This window comes from Paroedura picta, chromosome 10, assembly GCF_049243985.1.
Source record: "Paroedura picta isolate Pp20150507F chromosome 10, Ppicta_v3.0, whole genome shotgun sequence".
In the NCBI taxonomy this organism is placed as follows: domain Eukaryota; kingdom Metazoa; phylum Chordata; class Lepidosauria; order Squamata; family Gekkonidae; genus Paroedura; species Paroedura picta.
Genome location: NC_135378.1, coordinates 69,206,992 through 69,229,244, shown reverse-complemented (window position 1 = coordinate 69,229,244; position 22,253 = coordinate 69,206,992). Strand labels below are relative to the sequence as shown.

Sequence of the window (22,253 nt, the reverse complement as noted above, 5' to 3'; positions counted from 1 at the left end):
TCAGAGTGAAAAAAATATAATCACTTTTATTTACATGATAGAAATTGTGCATCACAAACATTTGCAGAATGTGGAATCCATTCTGCTGCTCCTTTAGTTGTGTATCTTCAGGAGATGTGAGTGAGATCGAAGATGAGACCATTCAAAATTTCACAGCCCGATCAGAGAATCTGAACGATCACTGGCCAAGAAAGCACCATTTATCAACTAAAAGGACAAAACAAACAAAGTTGTGTTATTTGTAGCAGGGAGATTTGAATATGAGCAAACAATTCATGGTTTTCTTTGTACATGATCAACAAACATAGCTGTCACCTGTATGCCCATTATTTTGTTATGCAGCTACCAAAAAAATTAATCAATGTATTTCTTTTTGAACCATAATATGGATATTTCTGTAATTTTCTTTTCACAGATGTCACTTTGCAAGCATCTCATTCTATCACGTCATTGTTTAAGGAGCGCATGTGCAGACAGTCATGGAAAATTAGACCACAGGTGACTAATGATACCACAGTCACGAAAGCAGATTCTACATCGATTAGATTTGTATCCTGCCATTATTCCAACGAGTTCAGTCTAGCATACATCCCCTCAACTTTGCTATTTTCTATGTCAAAATAGCATAACAATTTGCAATTCTATGGAAACACGAATGCATCCAATTTTAAGCAATACGCCAGTGCCACAGCCCTAAAGTCTCTGTCTGCATCTTTCAAGCTTTATTTACTTTACAACACTTGAAGTGAGATAGAGAAGCGATCAACAAGAGACCTTACCTTCTTTGGCAGCAGAGTGTTCCCCCACGTAGGGTGGCATCTGCAAGAGAACCAGAATTATATTGTATTAAGGCAGAGACTTCAGACAAGCTCAATGTCTGGTGATCTCCAAGGGATTTAAAAAAAAAACCTTTCTTATTTGAACAGAGACTCAAATGCTGCAGCTCTTCCCTCTGTCTTTTTCAGCCAACACAATGGATTCCTATTGGACACAGACAAGTCATGTGGTTCTTTACGAGGCTAACCCAAGTTTGAATTATCCCGAGTTTGAATTTTGTTTCTGTCAGGTAATGGCTTTGTTAGGCCGCTCTCTAGTAGCTTCTGTCCCTGATGTGGAGGTAATAAAATGGGACAACAATATTTGAAGTGTTTGTGAAGAATGGACCAAGACAACAGATTAGATTCCTACGTTACACCAGTGCAGCTACTCGATGGCAGTGACTTTTCCTCTACTTCCCTTCCCCCAACTAGCATTCCCTTACAGCAGGCGTAGTCAACCTGTGGTCCTCCAGATGTCCATGGACTACAATTCTCACGAGCCCCTGCCAGCATTTGCTGGCAGGGGCTCCTGGGAATTGTAGTCCATGGACATCTGGAGGACCACAGGTTGACTACCCCTGCCTTACAGCAGTGGTTCTCAACCTGGGGGTCGGGACCCCTTTGGGAGTCGCATGACCCTTTCACAGGGATTGCAGCAGGGCAAGCAGCTTGGCCTGGGGGAGGGGGGGGCGCCATCCACACAACAGCCTTGAGGGATAGATCGAGATAAGGAGCGTTCATTTGTCTGGAGCAGCGGAAAAGAGTGAGATCGGCATGGCAGAACTGAACTGAGAAACCCTGGGGAAAACCCCAATTTATATGCAATCATGAACAATGGATCTTCACGCCATTCGTCAGTTTCGGTTTAATTTCTGTGAGAAAACGCTTGCATAATTTTACGGTTGGGGGTCACCACAACATGAGGAACTGTATTAATGGGTCGCGGCATTAGGAAGGTTGAGAACCACTGCCTTCCAAGGACTTTCTCCTTTCCTCGTGTGTGAACACAGCCCGTTTGGCCAACATCGTCCTATGGCTGGGTGAAGGAGAAAGACCCTAAAATTGCCTGGCTTTCAAGGGAACAGAGAGGTCTTGCTAGCTTGCCTACAAGTCTGGGGCTGCCTCCACACATTGCTGGGGGTACACACAGCTGTTGCGCTAAAGCCAACATTTCTCATTCCAGGACTGCGTCTGGTGCACAGCGTGTGTGACTGCCACTGCACAACCACCGTGCAATATTCCAGCGCATGCATCCCAGGATGTACAAAGCAGGCATTTCAGTCCATTAATGCTTTTTTAAAAAAAATCAGCTTTCCAAATAGCTATGAGGCATATGGAAAACGCTCAACATGCTGATGCAATTTCTGCAGCTGGCCAAGTGGTTTATAAACAGATCAGAACCGGGCCTTTCATTTTTAGCACATGAGCCAAGCACTGGTATTTTTAGTGCCTTTGCTGAAACTGCCTTTTAGTGTCATGGTAGGGACAAAATCCACTCTCTCAAAAAGGTTTTTTCCCCCTACTCCACTTGAAGATGGCAATTTTCACCTCTCAATCACTTTCACACATGCATACGGAAAAGATTCCCCCCCCCCTTACAGAGAGATGCGTTTAATTACACAAGGCAGTGAACAATGTATGTTCTTAGTGATTACATGTACCGCTGGCAGTCAATGAGCCTGGGTGGTAACTCATGGCAACGGGACAGACACAAAACGACAGCAGATGTGTTGCAAAGAGTCCATTTGCTATTAGCAGCACCAGAGCGGGGTGGGGGGGGGAGCTGGCATCAGGGAACAATCAATGAAATGAATGGGACAGGCTACGGCTCAGGGGCTGAGCATTTGCTTTGTGTTGGCAGGCTGCTGACCTTCCCCGCTAATGGATCTCAGGAAGCAAGAGGGGACCTTTGCCTGAAACGCCAGGGAGCTCCTGCTGACTTTGACTAAGTGGGCAATGCCAAATTAAACGGCCCAGCGGTTTGCTCGGGTGTAACCAGCCTGGTAACAGTCCTATGTAATTATCTGAAGGACGAATACACGAAGAATTGAGGAGCAGGTTCGGTCAGTAGGAGGGCACACGCTGTCTAGTCCCAGGAGCCCCCGGTTAGAAGGTTGCCGGTGTTGAGAAGACTCTTAATTTGCTTGTGGTCCTGGACAGCAGCACTGAAACTGGAGGACCAGTGTGGTGACCCACATCCTTCTCCACGCACAAACCTACACGAAGGCCAAGCACCATCTACGCTCTCCTTTGAACTGCCAAGCCTTCATTTGCCGTCCATATCAGATTACAATGGGCACTGGTGGTTGGGGTGCTTACATTGAGGTCTCTATTTTTTTTGGGGGGGGGGGAGAAATATACAAGAATTTGCCCTTACTAATCCCACAATTGCTTCGGCATCATTTTCATTGCAGCAGTAGGGACTGGTACCCACCAGGACGTTGGTGCTGAAAAACAAAACAATTTTAAAATCGTTATTGACTTAAATTATGACCTACCTTTCTCATAGGCACGGGAGGTAGATTACAAAATATAGGAAACGAGCAAGAAAGCCCATTGCAACCAGGAATCCAATGAGTGCTAGGACCCAGGTCTCTCTGTGTGTCTCTTTCTCTCCCTCTCCCTCTCCCTGCCTGTCTCTCCAGCTGGCTGCACCCTGATTGGCCCTATTCCAACTCGGACAGCCAGACACGTTCCACCCCCCAGGCTGTTTCACAAATATATAGAGGAACCATGGATAAGGATATACAATACAAAAGCACAGGACATCCAGTTACAAGGCTTTGGGGTTAAGCTTCTGGATATTACAAAACTGTGTAAACACAAAAACATTCCTTGCGGAGAAGGAAGTGCCAAAGTACAAAACCACGCGGTGTTTATTTACTGCTTTTAGACCTGCCTTGCTCCCCAATGTGGCTTATACCATTTTCCTCTCCTTCCACTTTATCCAAGAATATTAAAGGAACAGATAGCTCATTTATGGTATTGAGGGGAAAAATGGGCTGTGGATATTTCTTCCATAGCTGCAGAATAATCTTGCTTGTTGACCTATTTATGATCACTTAACTATTTGTCAAGAATAAGCTTTAGGCTGATTCTGCATTGAGCAGGGGTGGGAATAGATGGCCTTTATGGACCCTTGCAAATCTAGGATTCTACCCAAGAATTATTATTACTTTTGTGTGAAAGCCACATACTGAAGTTTAAAGGCCAATTTGCTTGGGGGCTTACTTGCTGGGTAGCCTGCATGGAGCCATTTCTAAGGACAAGCAAAATTACGGACATGTCATGATGTGGAAACGTAAATGGACTTAAATGGTGCAAACTTAAATGGACTCTGGGGAATGGTAGAGGACAGGAAGGCCTGGAGGATTGTCCATGGGGTCGCGATGGGTCGGACACAACTTCACACCTTACAACAACAACATGATGTGGAAAATGATCTTTAGGAATGGAAATGCTGGCACATCAAATCAAAATAAAAAGGACACAGGACTTTGGCATTTGTTCTCACTGGATCTTGATCGTGCGATACAAATCTGGATGCTTACCATTTTATGGCTCCTCCATCAGTCCTCTTGTGAATCAAAGCTTTCCAGTATTCGTGGGTGGATTGAATTACGTCAAGCGCAAAAGCCTATTTTTTAATATTAAAATATTTAGGAAATTACAATATAAAAGACTGCTAAAGGAAAGAAAAACAAGGAGATGCTAGGCTTTTTTTGCAAAGATTCAAGGATGACTGCAAAACATAACAACTGCACAATCTACAATAGCTTGGACCTCTCCATTCAAATCTTACCCCACTTTAAACCTAAATCTTAATCCGTAACAATTGTCGGAAAAGTTTGCCAGGTTTTTAAACCTCACTGATGTGTACCAAAGAAAAGTGGGGAATCACAGAATGACAAAGCGGATGGCCTCCAAATGGAACCCCCGGACCACAGACCTCTTTCAAGGAGCCCCTGGAACAGAGCCGTACTTGGAGAATGAGCAGTCGCCTTGTCAGCAGACTCGGATTCCCAGCGCCACTTTGAGAAGCCTCTGTGAGCCAGTTCAAACAGAGAGCAAAGGAATTTGGTTCATGCTTTGGCTCTGCTTTGGCAAAGCATTTCAGCATATGCTTGAATTTTAAAACGCCATCTGTCTGGACTCTAACTCTGTCCAAATCTCGCTACAACAGTTGGAGAGTGTCTAATGAAAGCCAGTAGAAGAGCTAGGAATCCTGATGAGGCCAGGGGGAGGCTGGGGGGGGGCATTTTTGGAGACTCCAAATGGTGCATTTTACGGAAAGCGACAAGGGAAAGATCGGGAAGTTGTATAGGAATCAAAGGCCCAAAGGTAATGCTGGGCAATTTTTAATCAAATGCGCTTCTGTTGTGACAGTGTACATTGGGGAGCTCTCAAGAACTATCCTAAACTCCCCCAAAGACAGCAGAGAAATACACACGACACAAAGCTGCTTCTCCCATCTACACCATGCTACAAGTCTAGTGAACTGGTGTGAGCCCATCCCTGCAGTAGTCGTGTGATGCCAGTAATACAATGGAGGGAGAGAAGTGGGGACAGGCTGGAGTCTGGTCATGCCGGCTTTTTCAGAACAGCAGGGAGGGAGGCTGCGTTGTGTAGTTCACAGGCTGCAGTGGCAACATAAGCAAGTCGCCCTGTTATGTCCCAGTAGACCTTAAACTGAAGAAGAGTTACACCTCATTGTCTTAAATATGCTTATGAGGGTGTCCCTCTGTTTAGGATTCCAATGCCACAGCACAATCCTAAGAATCCTTGGGGTCATACTGCAATTTTCCAAAGTCTGCGGGCTCACTCCTACACCCACGGTGCAGAGATTGAAAACAGTGATTTATTTATGAATTCAGTTCATTTATTCAGTTAATTTCTCCCAAAACAGCTTACATCGCTCTCCTCTCCATCTTATCCTCACAACAACCTTGCGAGGAAGGTTACACAGAGTGTGTGTAAACTGCCACCCTTGGACTTTCCATGGCAGAGTGGGGATCTGAACCAGGTTCTCACAGATCCTGGTCCGTCTCTCAAACTGCTATACCACTCTGGCTCTCCAAATCTCTTCACATGGACCTACTGCAGTTTGTTACGGCCTCCACACTTGCCTAGGAAACGGGATCCCAAACCAAGAAGTAGATTGAAATCCTGATGGTTTGATTTGAACAATGATGTTTTCAATCTCTACAGAAGCAGATGAGGCCCAGACTTCTGGGATTTGCTCCTGGACCAAATGAACCACTGTCAGTTTGGATGGCTGAGTGCAGCTAGAAGGCCTACTGCGAAGAACGGTATGTCCATGTTCTTCAGAGATTCTTTTGCCCATTACTGATTTTAAAACTTGTAACTTGAAAACAGGATTTTGAAAGAGCCAAGCATCGCTGTGACCGTTTATGCACTGGAGATTTCATGCTGGAGTACAGGCTGGAGTTTTAGTCATGGCAGGTTGCTCCACCTCTTCCTGTACCCACACGAGGGAGCATTTGGCCTGGTACATCTCATCCGCCCCTGATTTTTGCTCCTGTATGAGAGCTGGGGCAGTGAAGTTCCCAGTGCATAAACGGTCTGTGAGAGAAAATTACAAGCAGGCACAGGGCAGTTCACAACCACATTAACCACATTAACATTTAAGCACTCAGCAAAATACAAGAATACAACAAAATTATTTTTTAAATTATCATTTCTAAAAATGCTCTGTCCTTCTGCCCTTTTTTCAGATCACCATCATATTTGCCGGCAAATTTTTCAGCCATTTTGATAGTAATGGGGGGTGGGGGGGGGAGGCTACAAGGGGGTGGGGAGATCAAGCCAGGGGTAGAGAAAAATGGAGGGAGGGCCAGTGTAGCTGCAATCTAAATTGTGCACACTAAGTTTTTTTTAAAAACCCTCTTAACACTGAGCAACAGGGACAGGAAATACTTTGCCCATCATTAGTAACATCGCTGGTACTGTCCAATCACCTGCAAAAACAGCATAGGAACAGCACCAATTTCATCAGTGGTAACTGTCTACTTGTGAATCTACCTTTCAGAGGTGCAACCAATAGTCTGTCTGCCTGTGAGGATAGCAGAATATTTCATGTGCCTCCTACCGAAACAGGAAGGAACAAGAGCCCTTCTCTGCTTTTGAATATTTCATCTTTTCCACAAGCAGTATGATTGCAGGTAGCTAAAGACCTTTCCCATTATTCCAAACGGATAATGACATTTCCCTGCCTGGCATTCACAACCAGACAAACTACTCCATGTGCTCTTGCAGAGAAAAGAGCATCGGGGGCGGGGGAGTTCATAAAAAAATCTCAGACAGATCATTGGAGGTCGATACCAAGAATTGGCTTGTTTGTTTTGCTGTCTGTTAACTGAGCCAGGCTACTTTCAGATGTCAAACCAACCACAAACATTTCATGACATGAAAGAGCCTCAAAACTTTAGGCTCACAACTTTTTGCCTCTTCTTCTCCATCTACTATAGTTAGAACCTAAATAATCAAATGCACTTTTAACAAAAAAAAAAAAGACAGAAACTCTTAAATTCACCTTGTCTTTAAACTTGCCGTTAAAAGCAAACTGGTTTTCTGGCTTCCCGTCCGGTACTTTGTATATTCTGAACCAGTCAACTGTAGCTTCAAGATAGCCTGGTTTGAATTTCCTGACATCATCGATGTCTGCAAAGTGTTAAAAAAGAATTATACATGAGAGTGACACATCAATTCAGCCCAACCCGGTGGTCTAAAGCAGTGGTCCCCAACCCCCGGTCCAGAGACCGGTCCTGGTCCGTGGATTATTCGGTACCGGGCCGCGGCTCCTCCTCGGCATCCTCCCTGGCTGCTGCCTTGGGGGCTGCCCTGCCACTCTGCCACTGGCTCACCTTTGGTGCTCTCCAGCGACTGCCATGGCTGGGGCTCCCCCTCGGCGTGACACCGCGCAGCTGCTGCTGGCAGTGCCCCCCAGCGGGCAGCAGGAAGTCAGGGGCACCGATGGGAAAGCAAGTGGAGCAGGGGCTCAGGCAGCAACATCCCTTGGCAAAAGACTACCCCCCCCCCGGGCCTCAGTAAAATTGTCAAGCGTTGACCAGTCCCCGGTCATAAAAAGGTTGGGGACCACTGGTCTAAAGAACCACTGTGTTACAGAAGCTAGGTGTCAAACTAGGATTGGGAGTCTTGGGTTCAAATCCCTTATGGTTCTGAAGTTTACTAGGACCTAAAGCTCAAACTAGGACTGGGAGTCTTGGGTTCAAATCCCAAGTTAGTTCTGAAGCTCACTAGGAAAGCATGGACCAGTTATTGAGCCAGTTTAGAACTCAGAAGTTCTAAAATGATATTAAAAGTCTCACACACAACCTTGTTGGCCAAGTTGAGAGAGGGCTCAAGATTTGACCCTCACTCCAGAACAATCAGCAGCAGAGATCAATTGTCCCTTCTTGTAAAAAAGAAGAGGGCAACCCTTATTATTGATTTATTTATCATATGCCATGTGCGATAATGTAGCCAGGAGAGCCTAGGACTGCCTGGCTGCCAGGCAAGAGACCTCTGGTGATGGTTTGCCATTGCCTACCCCCGTGTCATGACCCTAGTATTCCTCGGCAGTCACCCTTCCATGTGCTAGCTCGAGCTGATACTGCTTAGCTTCCAAGATCTGGCAATACTCGGCTTGGCTGGGCTAGTCAGGTTGGGTGATGGTAACACAGATCTACGAGAACACAGGTCCTTTTAATTCACATGCAAGAGTGCCATAATCCTTCAGTGCAATGCACATGTGCCCAGACCATTCCTGATAGCATCTGATTCCTTAATATATGCTGTATACTGTGGGCACAAGGTGCTTCACAGGAAAAAGGCTGCATGCACGTCTAACGTTAAAAGCATAAAAATTGCAAAAATCCCAAGAAACAGCCCACCAGCTCTCACCCACAATCCACACCAGCATCTATAAAAGATCACAGGGCAGGACATTCGCCTGCCAAACAGAACTAGACAGCTGTGCTCCATTAACCAGGCCCTAGATCACGCTCCCCCAACAATCACTGCGTGCGATTTTGCCTCTCAAGCCAATCCTGGGCGGAAGAGGCTGCCAACAACACTGCAGGAAGCTGAAAATGCTTTTATTGATTTGGCATGGAGACTCGCTGTAATAAAATAGAAGCCAACTTGGTCCAGCCGTTGACAGGCAAGGCTGCTCGCCTGCTGTCAGAAGATCAGGGGGATGCCTCACAGATTACAGATTAAAAGTGGAAATTGTCTTGTTTGAGATGGCAACACCGGTCGGTGTGTATTTTTAGCCGGATTGGCCATGATTGCAAAAGTGCGAGCTGGGGGGACTTCAACCAGCGGAAGACAAATTTTAGAGAAACTTACACCACTAGACACTCTCCTCATCTTGTGGGCAAAGCTAATGCACACGCCACCTGCAAGCCAGCAGTGGAAAGAAAGGGAGCACCTATTTTCAATGAGAACTGATCAACAGTGACAGGAAGCAATGGCTTTGGGCCATATAAAGGCATTTGCAGCCATTTCTGGTGTGTGGGAAATCTTTGCGAGGTATTAATTGTAGCCACATTCTGAATGCTTCAGTATACATAACACAGAGAATCAGAGAGAGACAATGCAAAGTGGGGAAATTACTAGCTCGTTTTTCACCATGGTTCTGACTGATGCTGGCAGCACTCAGCTGCTGCTTTTGTGGTTGAGTGACGTGTGGGGGCCACCACATCCAGCTTGCCACTATCACTTACTTTGGTCCGATGATAATAAGCCTGTCTTGGGGTTAAGCTTTAAAATGAATGTCCCTCCGCATTTTTTAAGTTCTTCGCCGCAATAAACTAGATGTCAAGGAAAATTCTATCTTGGCCTTTTCCTCCCAGACATGCTATTTATATGGCAGGGAATTTTCAGGCCTATCTTGGCCTTTAAAGGCGGGCTCATTAGGGCCCGGTCTGACTAAGGTTGCCAGTTCCAGATTGGAAAATTCTGAGGGCTTCTGTGGTGGAGTCTGATCTCTGCTGTCTCAAGGGACAGATCTCTGTTGCCTGGAGGTCATGGTAATTCTGGGAGATCTCCAGGTTCCACCTGCAGGTTGTCAACCTAGGTTTCATAGCAACCTCTGAATTACTTGATCCCACTCAACTCACATGACTCAACAAGGCCTGACTGTTTCAGCCCTGCAGGTGTGGTATAGAGGTTAGAGCTTCAGAAGAAGGGTCTAAGTCCCAGGTTCAAATCCCCATCTTGCTGAGGAAGCCCGCTGGGTAATTTTGGATCAGGCAAATACTTTCAGCCTAACCTGCCTCACCAGGTGGTTGTGTGGATAAAAGGAAAGATAACAGGATAATGGTTTCTGCCTTGGTCCTCACTGTAGAGACAGGCAGGGTATAAACGAAGAGAATAAATAATCAGTAGAGCTGAAGATGGGAGGGCAGGTGGAATGTAGGTTGGTGAGAGGCTGAGAAGAAGAGAATGGGACAGTGAACTGTCACACCACACACCTGGGCCACAGGTCTCCTAGGTAGAGGGGAGGAAGATAAAGGTAGGTTGGCTCTTGGGTTAGAAGGAGATTTGGTTGCCAGCTCTGGGTTAAAAAATTGGGGAGTGGGGCCTGGGAGCATGGGGCTTGAGGAGGGGAGGGACATCAGAAGGGTATCATGCCAACTGGCCCACTATCTGTCTCAGGTGGACCTTGCCATGGTAATTCATACAAAAGTCACATTGAGATTGGATTACTGTAATACGCTCTATGAAGGGCTTCCTTTGAAGATGCTTTGGAAACTACAAATGATCCAGAGTGCAATGGCTGACCGAAACTTCCCAGTCGGCACAAGGGGCATGGAGGAACTGATCCTCTATAAAATACTTCCCCATACTCAACTCCCAGCCCGGAAGGGAGAGCAACATCAAATCTGCTTTCAAGTTTGGAGAATGAGCTCTCTGAAATGAAGACCCAAACAATCGGAAAGGAAGTTAAACAACAGGCTTACCATGGATCTTCTGTGACTCTGGATCATCCATGCTGATAGCAATGACCTTCCAGTCAGATTCTCCTTCGTCAATAAGGCCTAAAAGCCCAAGTACCTTGACCTGGACAACCTCGCCAAGAGAGCGAACCTTAAAAGTACAGAAGAGAAAAAACTTCCAGCCGCTGATTTTCTCCCCACTTCCTGTTCCTATAGGTCAGGGGTAGGCAAACCGCGGCCCTCCAGATGTCCATGGACTACAATTCCCATGAGCCCCTGCCAGCATTCGCTGGCAGGGGCTCATGGGAATTGTAGTCCATGGACATCTGGAGGGCTGCAGTTTGACTACCCCATAGGTCATCCTGTAGCTATTATTTCCAAATAACTTCCTTAAGTTTGCTCCTCCCCATTAGCCAGGCCCAAGAAACATTCAGATTGCTTCTTCCCATTCTTCACCTTTTTTTTTTTGTTTACATTCCTCCTTCCTCGCTATTAAACCAACCTTGCTTCAAACGCATACACTTTGACAGGTATGCACCCTCCCTGCTTTCCTTCAGTTTCATCACAGCAAAACTTCCCTTCTCATGAGCTTGCTTCACTGAAAACCTTATCAACTCTCCTCTCTCTGACCATGTCTCTCTCGCTCTCATCTTACACAAGACTGCTTGCTCAGGATAGAGAATCGAGTATAACTGTTTTGGTACGGAAGAGCCTGAAGGCTGAAGAGTCCATCGTAGGGTGCAACATGCAAACTCAACTCTCCTTCCTATGCTTCCCTCCCACAGGAAACCTCTTGTTTTATCCTGCAAATTTCAATCTATTCTTTCCCTCCCTCTAGCATTATGCTTTAAGAAAATAGGAAAAATCCTGATGAATCAGACTAATCAGACCCAGTCCAGCACCCTGTTTCACACAGCGGCCAAAGCAGCTGCCCCACAGGATAAACAAACTGGGTACAGAGGCCGAGGCCTTTCCCCAACCTTACCTCTTCGGATGGTATTATTCAGCTGTTTGCTGCCTCTGAACAGGGAGGTTTCCTTTAGTCACTCTGGCTAGCAGCCTTAGAAGGGCATACCTCCACAAATCTGCCCCCCCCTGCCACCCCCTTTTAAAGCCACCATTGTTAGTGGCTTTGGTCCTTAGCCTACAGTTGGCCCAAGGTGCTTTCCTAGATGGAATTCTACTCTGTTCTGGGAAATAAAACTGCAAGGGGAGCTTTAAAGGTTAACCTCAGAACAAGTCTTGTTAATGGTTAAAGGCATACCTGGGAACCGATTTCACAGACATCAAGGGGATCGTTGTCCCCATAGCATCCTGTATTACCATCTTTATGATGGGGATCCTCCCAAGTCTACGGATTTTAAAAATGAAAATCTCCATTAGCGTTGCTCACTTCACATGACTTAAATCCATACCCTGCGTTGGCTACTGACTATAACCTCCCTTGAGATACCAGCAAAAAAAGCACTTGGAGGCATGAGTTGTACTCTGAACGCAGCCTGGATTGCTGCTGCTAAAAAAAAAAAATGGTGCTTATGAGAAGATGCCACAGTCCCCTTTCGCTCAACACCTCTTGCGCACAACACCTGCATCATGCGCAATCTTCCTCAGAGCACTGGCAGGGACCCAGAATGGAAGCAGGGCTGAAATGAATGCAAGGGGGTCCCCCCAGCGCCTGAGGTTGCAAACACCGCCTCCACCAGGGAAGCCGTAATACTGGCTTGCATGACAATTTTGCCAGAAACATATGCTCAACTCCAATGGCACATTCTTCTCAAAATTTATGGACATAAATTGCTGCATAATATCTCCCCAGCTCCCCGTGCCAACGCACAAGCCTACCGCGTGCAATTGCTTTCCTTCCAACAGTTTTGCATTTGTGAAATACACAGGATTTATGCGAGGACTATGCTGAGGAGACAGAAAAGTTTCACGGGTTTGACAGACCCCAAAACAATGTACGTTACCTGAGGGAAGGCGCCGTAATTCCAAATATAGCCCTTGTGGGGAAAGATATTTGCCACGTATCGTAGCCTTCCTTCCTTTACATCTTGCTTAATGGGATTCAATGGCTCCTTCGTGGCAATCTGAGCACGTTGCAAAACAAAGAGCAGAGAAGGGGGGCTGAAGAGACTACTAGAAAATGTTCCAAGTAATTATTCCCCAAACACATTTCTCAAGAAAGCTTCAAGATTTATATTTAGATTTATAACGCCAAAGGCTGGAGGTGGGGTGGGGGAACAAAGCCCTTAAAACATTTATAAAAATATGAAAATACAAAGTCTGAATATATAAATATATAGATTGAAGAAGAGTTGGTTCTTATATGCTGCTTTTCTCTACCAGGAGTCTCAAAGTGGCTTACAGTCGCCTTCCCTTTCCTCTCCCCACAACAGACACCCTGGGAGGTAGGTGAGGCGGGGAGAGCCCCGATATCAATGCCCGGTCAGAACAGCTTTAGCAGTGTTGTGGCGAACCCAAGGTCACTGTGCTGCCTGCATGTGGGGGAGTGGGGAATCAAACCTGGCTCGCCAGATTAGAGGTCCACACTCCTAACCACTACACCAAGCTGGCCCTGGTTTAGTATTTGAATGGGAGACTACCAAGGGATACCAGGGTTGCTGCAGGGTCACCATGAATTAATCATGCTTGTTCCAGAGGGGAAATTTAAAGCGCCCAAAATAAAAAAGGCAAATCGAATTCAGTGTAGATGGAAGAAATTCATTCAAACTGGGACTCGGTAAACAGCCCCGTGCAGATTACACCCTGGTGTTTTGGGTGGGCAAAGGGATTACCAATCTTATCCAGCAGAAAAGCTGGTTGGATTTACCTAAGTAAACCCATGCAGAAGGATGAAGCAGAAGAATGACAAGATGGTATATTGGACTGTACTATTTCAAACTGCAGGGGGAAGACTCAGGAGCACCATGTATTAAATCACAGAATCACAGAATCACAGAGTTGGAAGGGGCCACACAGGCCATCTAGTCCAGCCCCCTGCTCAACGCAGGATCAGCCCAAAGCATCCTAAAGCATCCAAGAAAAGTGTGTATCCAACCTTTGCTTGAAGACTGCCAGTGAGGGGGAGCTCACCACCTCCTTAGGCAGCCTATTCCACTGCTGAACTACTCTGGCTGTGAAAAATGTTTTCCTGATATCTAGCCTATTTCGTTGTACTTGTAGTTTAAACCGATTACTTCGTGTCCTTTCCTCTGCAGCCAACAGAATGGCATCCTGCCCTCCTCCTTTCAAATACTTAAAGAGGGCTTATTAGTAGTACCTTCTTAGTAGTAGTAGTACCTTGCCCACAGTAGTACCTTAGGGTAGTGGTCCCCAACCACCGGGCCGCAGCCCGGTGCCGGACCGTGAAGGCCCTGGAACTGGGCCGCAGCTTCCTCTCCCCGCCCCCCCCCCCGCAGTAAAAAACTTCCCCGGCCGCAAGCTTGCGGCCCGGGAAGCTTCTTACTATGGGAGGGGGGGAGAGGGAAAATGCTGCGCATGCGTGATTTTGGCCGCACATGGCGCATGCGCGGCCCTGCTTCCCTCTCCCCCCTCCCACAGTAAGAAGCTTACTTACAATGTGCATGCGTGGGGTGTGCAGCCGGGCAATTGCCCTCCCTGCTGCCGCCGGTCCCCAGCCTCAAAAAGGTTGGTGACCACTGCCTTAGGGTCTATAAATAATGAATGACTGCTCTTTCTACAGATGGAAACATGACTGCAGATTTCCAGTCAAACCCAATCAAAACATTTTATGTCAGAGGTGTGTTTTTAATCACATGTTTAATAGAAGCATCACCAAAAATTTATTACAGATTTTTATAAATATTCATAACTTGAGAGAGATCAGTCACTCTCTTCTTCATCTTCTTCACCTTCACCCTCATCATCCCCCTCTCCACTTTCTGGTCCTTCACCCATAACTTCTGTTGAAGGCGGGTTCTCAGATTTCTCAGCAGAGCTCTCTATGACTTCATCTGCTGCTGAAGATGCTGCTTTTGGACTGGTGGCCTCTGTTGTTTCTGAACTCTTCTTTTCAATGGACTTATCAGAAGGAGTAGAAGGAGTTGTTGTTGTTGGTGGTGGTGGTTCAGGAGAAGGTTCTGGTGGTTCAGGAGCAGGTTCTGGTGCTGCTGGGGGTGGTGGTTCAGGAGCAGGTGGTGGTGGTGGAGGAGAAGGAGCAGGAGGAGCAGCAGCTGCAGGAAAAGCAAGTTCTGCGGGTGATGGAGGTGGAGTAACAAGAGGTATCCGTTGTTCCAGGATTGGTTGAGATAATAGTTTCTCAACACTGGGCTCTCGTAATGGTGGTGTTCCCACCATTACAGAATATCCTGAATAAGTTGTTTAACATCTCAGCTTTGTCTATAAACTGTTTTCTCCAAGTACATATTTTACACAGAGCCATTCCTCCATAATTAGTAGTAGCTTTTGCTACCAATATTCTGCTACTCAGATTGTAGCTGCTATTAGCAAATTCTTTCTCAGCTCCTTATTGTTTCTAACCTATTAAGATAGCCGAACAGAACTGTAACTGGATTACATGCGATCTCACAATGAATAATTTCTGTTGGAATCTGATGTATTTCTTACCGAAACATTTTGACCAAACCCATCGAATGTGGATAAAAATACCCACATGCTTTTTCACATCTCCAGCAACTGAAGGAGGATGTCAATACCATTTTTGGCTTTCTTGGTGGCGTATAAATCATCCACACATCATCTTATTGATATTTGATGAAGGTTTTTTTTAAAAATCAGCGTGTCACGGTGGGTAAATGGTTTCTGTCATTTTCATCTCCAAGTCACTTTAATCATTCCTTTTTCCTTTCTCTGTATCTATTAAAAGCAAAGATTTTGAGGTGAGTAGGTCTATTGAATTGATAGATTCAATAAAGTTATTTGATGTTGTAGAGACAAAAGGGTACTATGAGTATATTGAAGCATTAGATCTGGCGTTCATTTATGTCACAGGTGTGTTTTTAATCTCATGTTTAATAGAAGCAACACTAAAACTTTATTAGAGATATTGTAAATATTCATAACTTCAGGGAGATCAGTCACTCTCTTCATCTTCTTCACCTTCACCTTGACTTTCTCCTTCACCTTCATCATCCCCCACTCCATGGTAGGTAATGAAGTACGTAAGTAAATCCATGCAGGAGGATGAGGCAGAAGAATGCCGAGATGGTACATGGGATTGTACTATTTCAAACTGCAGGGGAAGATTCAGGAGCACCATGTATTGCAGCTCTTTCCCTTATCTTCAAAACTCCCTGCAGTCAGAAAACCAGCCCAACCATAGAATCGTTCTCCTTGTTGGCCACATTTTCTATTTGCACGGAGGTCTCACAGCAAAGAATCATTCAAACCTGGAACCCACCATTTGCAGTTTGAAGTGGCACAGTCCATTCCACAGCCTCAGGGTTCTACCTCATTGTCACCTCATTCTTTCATGTCTCTTCCCTCAGATGTCACAAACAAACAAACAAAACACATTCTTAACGTCTGCCCACAGTCCTCATCCTCAGCTTCAAGGAAGTCAGTTCATTGCCCATGGTGATCTCTACATCTGCTCAGATTCACCAAACAACTCTGTGAATTTTAAGAAGTCTTGATAACTGATGGTATTACTTGGGTGTTTTTCATATCCTTTGTTCCTGTTCCTTCTACCCATTGACCATAATCTTTTCATATTCTCATCCTTAAACTGTAAGCTTCACAAAATCTGACAAAATCAAGGAACCTGGGCTATGGAGGTCAGGGCACTTAAATATATTACAGTGGAATTATTAATGGTAGATTCTTAAGCAGAGTTACCCAGTAGATCCAACCAGCTATTCTTCTGGATAAGAGTGGTAATCCCTTTGCCCACCCAAAACACCAGGGTGTGGTCTGCACGGGACAGAGTCCCAGTTTGAATGAATCCCTCCCATCTACACTGAATTCGATTTGCATTTTGATTTTGGGTGCTTTAAATTTCCCCTCTGCAACAAGCATGATTAATTCACGGGGACCCTACTTTCCCCCCCACAGTATCCTGGAGTGGATATAAGCTTCAATGAAAGGCTCAGAAGTCAGGAGCATTCTTATTAGAATCTGGTGAGCCCACAGGGAAGGGCAATATAAACTTTTTAATATTAATAAACAAATCTATAAATAATGAATGACTGCTCTTTCTACAGATGGAAACATGACTGCAGATTTTCAGTCAAACCCAATCAAAACACTTATGTCAGAGGTGTGTTTTTAATCACATGTTTAATAGAAACATCACTGAAACTTTATTGCAGATTATTGTCAATATTCATAACTTAACAGTGATCAGTCACTCTCTTCATCGTCTTCACCTTCACCTTCACCTTCTTCACCTTCACCCTCATCATCCCGCTCTTCACTTTCTGGTCCTTCACCCATAACTTCTGTTGAAGGGGGGTTCTCAGATTTCTCAGCCGAGTTCTCGATGTCTTCATCTGCTGTTGAAGATGCTGCTTTTGGACTGGTGGCTTCTGTTGTTTCTGCACTCTTTTTTTCAATTGACTTATCAGAAGGGGTAGAAGGTGGTGGTGGTGGTGGTGGTGGTGGTTCAGGAGCAGGTGATGGTGGTGGTGACGGTTCAGGAGCAGGTGGTGGTGGTTCAGGAACAGGTTCTGGTGCTGGTGAGGGTGGTGGTTCAGGAGCAGGCCGTGGTGGTTCAGGAGTAGGTGGCGGTGGTGGTGGAGGAGGAGCAGCAGCAGCAGGAGGAGCAAGTTCTGCTGGTGATGGAGGTGGAGTAACAGGGGGGATCCACCATTGTTCCAGCATTGGTACAGATATTTTTTCAAGACTGGGCTCTTGTGATGGTGGTGTTTCAATGCTCCAACTGGTCGAATCCACTTCCTCAAAGGATTCTTCATCGTGCAGTTTGTCCAGTGTGTTATTGTCTAGTTTGTGCAGATTAGAATACAAATATTTGAACCAAAGAGGCTTATCTCTTAATGGAGAGGGTGTTCTGGGAATCTCTTCATCTGGCACGAGTTTCTTTTCTTTGCCCGGAAAGGTCTTCTCCTTGGCTACAGAACGCTGTGACCAGACAACAATTAAGCAGATAACAACCACAATAACGAGAATGCCGGTGGTCACTGAAATAGCCAAGAGCAGCTTGTTGCCATAGCCGTTTGCTGGAATTCCCTCATTTGTTATCCTTCCTAGAGGCTTCTCCCGTTTTGGTGTGCTTCCTGTGATCATATCAGCCGCATCCAAGGAGGGCTGAATATTCCATAGGGCGGAGGTTTTCTTGATGTGTTCAGTAAAGAGTTGTATGAGGAGGTCTGTTTTAGTGATCAGTTTTGCACAAGCCGCCTGGAGTGTGGGTGACGTGCAATCTACTTTCAGGATGCGGATCATGCGAGAGATCAGTTTCCTGACTGGCGTATTCGGGATGAGGTCAGTTAACTTCTCGTTTAGCTGATTTTCGAAGGCTTCACCCTCACCCTGAATGTTGTCATGTTGTTTTGGCAAGAAGCCCAAAGGGGGAGAAACTGAAGTCTCCAGAGGTGAGGGCTCATTTAAGGAGTGTCCTGTGTCATCAGCCGAGATTTCTCCTGCGACTTGTTGAGTTCCCTGTAGGAGGGGTTTCAGCAGCTCTTGTTTCGTGAATATCTGTGACCCAAGTACTTTCTTTAGCACTAGCACAGAATTTTCTCCATTAGGGAGGTTAGCCAAGTCTTCACTGTCCACTTCCATGGAGCCTTTGGGCTCTAGAACTTTTGTCTGAGGGTCCCATAAGAGGCACCAGGAACATACAAAAGAAGAGGTTAGCATAAGCCACATCAACATGGTGTATGCCACCGAGCAGGTCTTTGCAGACTGCACAGCAACCACTGTGGGCAAGCTTTATGCATGTCTGAAGATGGTTGTGACATCATTCAGCAGGATACTCCGCATTATAGCCTAACCATCCCTATGGCAACGATGAAGGCTTTGCTTGAAAGGCAAGCACTGATGGGCTTGAGACACTGAAAGCAGCTGGGTATCGGCTGCAGGTTGCAGAATCATAGAATCATGGCGCTGAAAGGGGTCTCCAGCGTCAACTCGTCCAATCCCCTGCACAGTGCAGGAAACAGAACTACCTTGGCTCCCACAGTGATCCCAATTCCATGCCCAGATGACACATCTTTTCGAATGTTTTAAATTTACTATCACAATAGTACAATACTAACGTTGTTCTAAGTATAATAGCGATACAAGGTACAGCATATCCCTATTGTCCAAAACGTATTTCTTCCTTACAAATTTATGGAGTTTAATGTTGATCTAGGACAATAAAAAGATAATGTATCGTAACCAAATATCCTGAATAATTTGTTTAACATCCCAGCTTTGTCTATAAACTGTTTTCTCCAGGTACATATTTTACACAGAGCCATTCCTCCATAATTACTAGTAGCTTCAGCTTCTAATATTCCTGCTACTCAGATTGTAGCTGCTATTAGCAAATTCTTTATCAGCTCCTTATAGTTGGCAACCCTACTGAAAGCTCATGTATAACATTTAATTGTCCAGCTAAGTCTTATATGAATTAAAAATGATCATATCCATCATGAGTAAGACTAATATACATACTGATTAGTTCATTTTCAATTGAGACTTGCATTTATCCTGTGCCTCCGTCAAGGCTTCCCGTGTACAATTCTCTTTTGGCTTAGAGTGGTGCTTTTTGTTTATATCTATCCCAAACCAGAGTGGGATGTCTCTATGAACCCGTTGGAATGTGAACGCCCAGCCCAACATCCAACAGCCTGGTGTAGTGGTTAAGATCGTGGAATTCTAATCTGGTGAGCCGGGTTTGATTCTGCACTCCCCGAGCAGTAATATCAGGGCCCTCTCAACCTCACCTACCCCACAGGGTATCTGTTGTGGGGACAATTTATGTCCGAGGAGTGTTTCTATTCACATGTTTAATAGAAGCAACACTATAACTTTATTACAGACATTGTAAATATTCATAACTTCAGGGAGATCAGTCACTCTCTTCTTCATCTTCTTCACCTTCACCTTCACCTTCATCATCCCCCACTCCATGGTAGGTAATGAAGTACGTAAGTAAATCCATGTAGGAGGATGAGGCAGAAGAATGCCGAGATGGTACATGGGACTGTACTATTTCAAACTGCAGGGGAAGATTCAGGAGCACCATGTATTGCAGGTCTTTCCCTTATCTTCAAGACTCCCTGCATTCAGAAAACCAGCCCAAGCATAGAACCGTTCTCCTTGTTGGCCACATTTGCTATTTGCACGGAGGTCTCACAGCAAAGAAACATTCAAACCTGGAACCCACCATTTGCAGTTTGAAGTGGCACAGTCCATTCCACAGCCTCAGGGTTCTACCTCATTGTCACCTCATTTTTTCATGTCTCTTCCCTCAGATGTCACAAACAAACAAACAAACAAAGCACATTCTTAACGTCTGCCCACAGTCCTCATCCTCAGCTTCAAGGAAGTCAGTTCATTGCCCATGGTGATCTCTACATCTGCTCAGATTCACCAAACAACTCTGTGAATTTTAAGAAGTCTTGATAACTGATGGTACTACTTGAGTGTTTTTCATATCCTTTGTTCCTGTTCCTCCTACCCATTGACCATAATCTTTTCATATTCTCATCCTTAAACTGTAAGCTTCACAAAATCTGACAGAATCAAGGAACCTGGGCTATGGAGGTCAGGGCACTTAAATATATTACAGTGGAATTATTAATGGTAGATTCTTAAGCAGAGTTACCCAGTAGATCCAACCAGCTATTCTGCTGGATAAGAGTGGTAATCCCTTTGCCCACCCAAAACACCAGGGTGTAGTTTGCACGGGAGAGAGTCCCAGTTTGAATGAATCCCTCCCATCTACACTGAATTCGATTTGCATTTTGATTTTGGGTGCTTTAAATTTCCCCTCTGCAACAAGCATGATTAATTCACGGGGACCCTACTTTCCCCCCCACAGTATCCTGGAGTGGATATAAGCTTCAATGAAAGGCTCAGAAGTCAGGAGCATTCTTATTAGAATCTGGTGAGCCCACAGGGAAGGGCAATATAAACTTTTTAATATTAATAAACAAATCTATAAATAATGAATGACTGCTCTTTCTACAGATGGAAACATGACTGCAGATTTTCAGTCAAACCCAATCAAAACACTTATGTCAGAGGTGTGTTTTTAATCACATGTTTAATAGAAACATCACTGAAACTTTATTGCAGATTATTGTCAATATTCATAACTTAACAGTGATCAGTCACTCTCTTCATCGTCTTCACCTTCACCTTCACCTTCTTCACCTTCACCCTCATCATCCTGCTCTTCACTTTCTGGTCCTTCACCCATAACTTCTGTTGAAGGGGGGTTCTCAGATTTCTCAGCCGAGTTCTCAATGTCTTCATTTGCTGTTGAAGATGCTGCTTTTGGACTGGTGGCTTCTGTTGTTTCTGCACTCTTTTTTTCAATTGACTTATCAGAAGGGGTAGAAGGTGGTGGTGGTGGTGGTGGTGGTGGTGGTTCAGGAGCAGGTGATGGTGGTGGTGACGGTTCAGGAGCAGGTGGTGGTGGTTCAGGAACAGGTTCTGGTGCTGGTGAGGGTGGTGGTTCAGGAGCAGGCCGTGGTGGTTCAGGAGTAGGTGGCGGTGGTGGTGGAGGAGGAGCAGCAGCAGCAGGAGGAGCAAGTTCTGCTGGTGATGGAGGTGGAGTAACAGGGGGGATCCACCATTGTTCCAGCATTGGTACAGATATTTTTTCAAGACTGGGCTCTTGTGATGGTGGTGTTTCAATGCTCCAACTGGTCGAATCCACTTCCTCAAAGGATTCTTCATCGTGCAGTTTGTCCAGTGTGTTATTGTCTAGTTTGTGCAGATTAGAATACAAATATTTGAACCAAAGAGGCTTATCTCTTAATGGAGAGGGTGTTCTGGGAATCTCTTCATCTGGCACGAGTTTCTTTTCTTTGCCCGGAAAGGTCTTCTCCTTGGCTACAGAACGCTGTGACCAGACAACAATTAAGCAGATAACAACCACAATAACGAGAATGCCGGTGGTCACTGAAATAGCCAAGAGCAGCTTGTTGCCATAGCCGTTTGCTGGAATTCCCTCATTTGTTATCCTTCCTAGAGGCTTCTCCCGTTTTGGTGTGCTTCCTGTGATCATATCAGCCGCATCCAAGGAGGGCTGAATATTCCATAGGGCGGAGGTTTTCTTGATGTGTTCAGTAAAGAGTTGTATGAGGAGGTCTGTTTTAGTGATCAGTTTTGCACAAGCCGCCTGGAGTGTGGGTGACGTGCAATCTACTTTCAGGATGCGGATCATGCGAGAGATCAGTTTCCTGACTGGCGTATTCGGGATGAGGTCAGTTAACTTCTTGTTTAGCTGATTTTCGAAGGCTTCACCCTCACCCTGAATGTTGTCATGTTGTTTTGGCAAGAAGCCCAAAGGGGGAGAAACTGAAGTCTCCAG

General features: G+C 45.4%; 1 protein-coding gene across 2 annotated transcripts in view; it reads right to left on the bottom strand.

Moving 5' to 3' along the window:
* The window catches only part of PPA2 (inorganic pyrophosphatase 2), a 47,964-nt gene continuing 25,711 nt past the window's right edge, over positions 1-22,253 (bottom strand). For both annotated transcript variants that reach the window (XM_077300713.1, XM_077300714.1), the window contains exons 5-12: positions 12,748-12,867; positions 12,045-12,131; positions 10,805-10,931; positions 7,372-7,499; positions 4,370-4,455; positions 3,196-3,265; positions 780-819; positions 1-207 (exon numbers count right to left, since the gene is read on the bottom strand). In XM_077300713.1, coding sequence (XP_077156828.1) covers positions 179-207; positions 780-819; positions 3,196-3,265; positions 4,370-4,455; positions 7,372-7,499; positions 10,805-10,931; positions 12,045-12,131; positions 12,748-12,867 — 687 coding nt within the window. In that variant the 3' untranslated portion in view covers positions 1-178. The remainder of the gene's footprint in view (positions 208-779; positions 820-3,195; positions 3,266-4,369; positions 4,456-7,371; positions 7,500-10,804; positions 10,932-12,044; positions 12,132-12,747; positions 12,868-22,253) is intronic.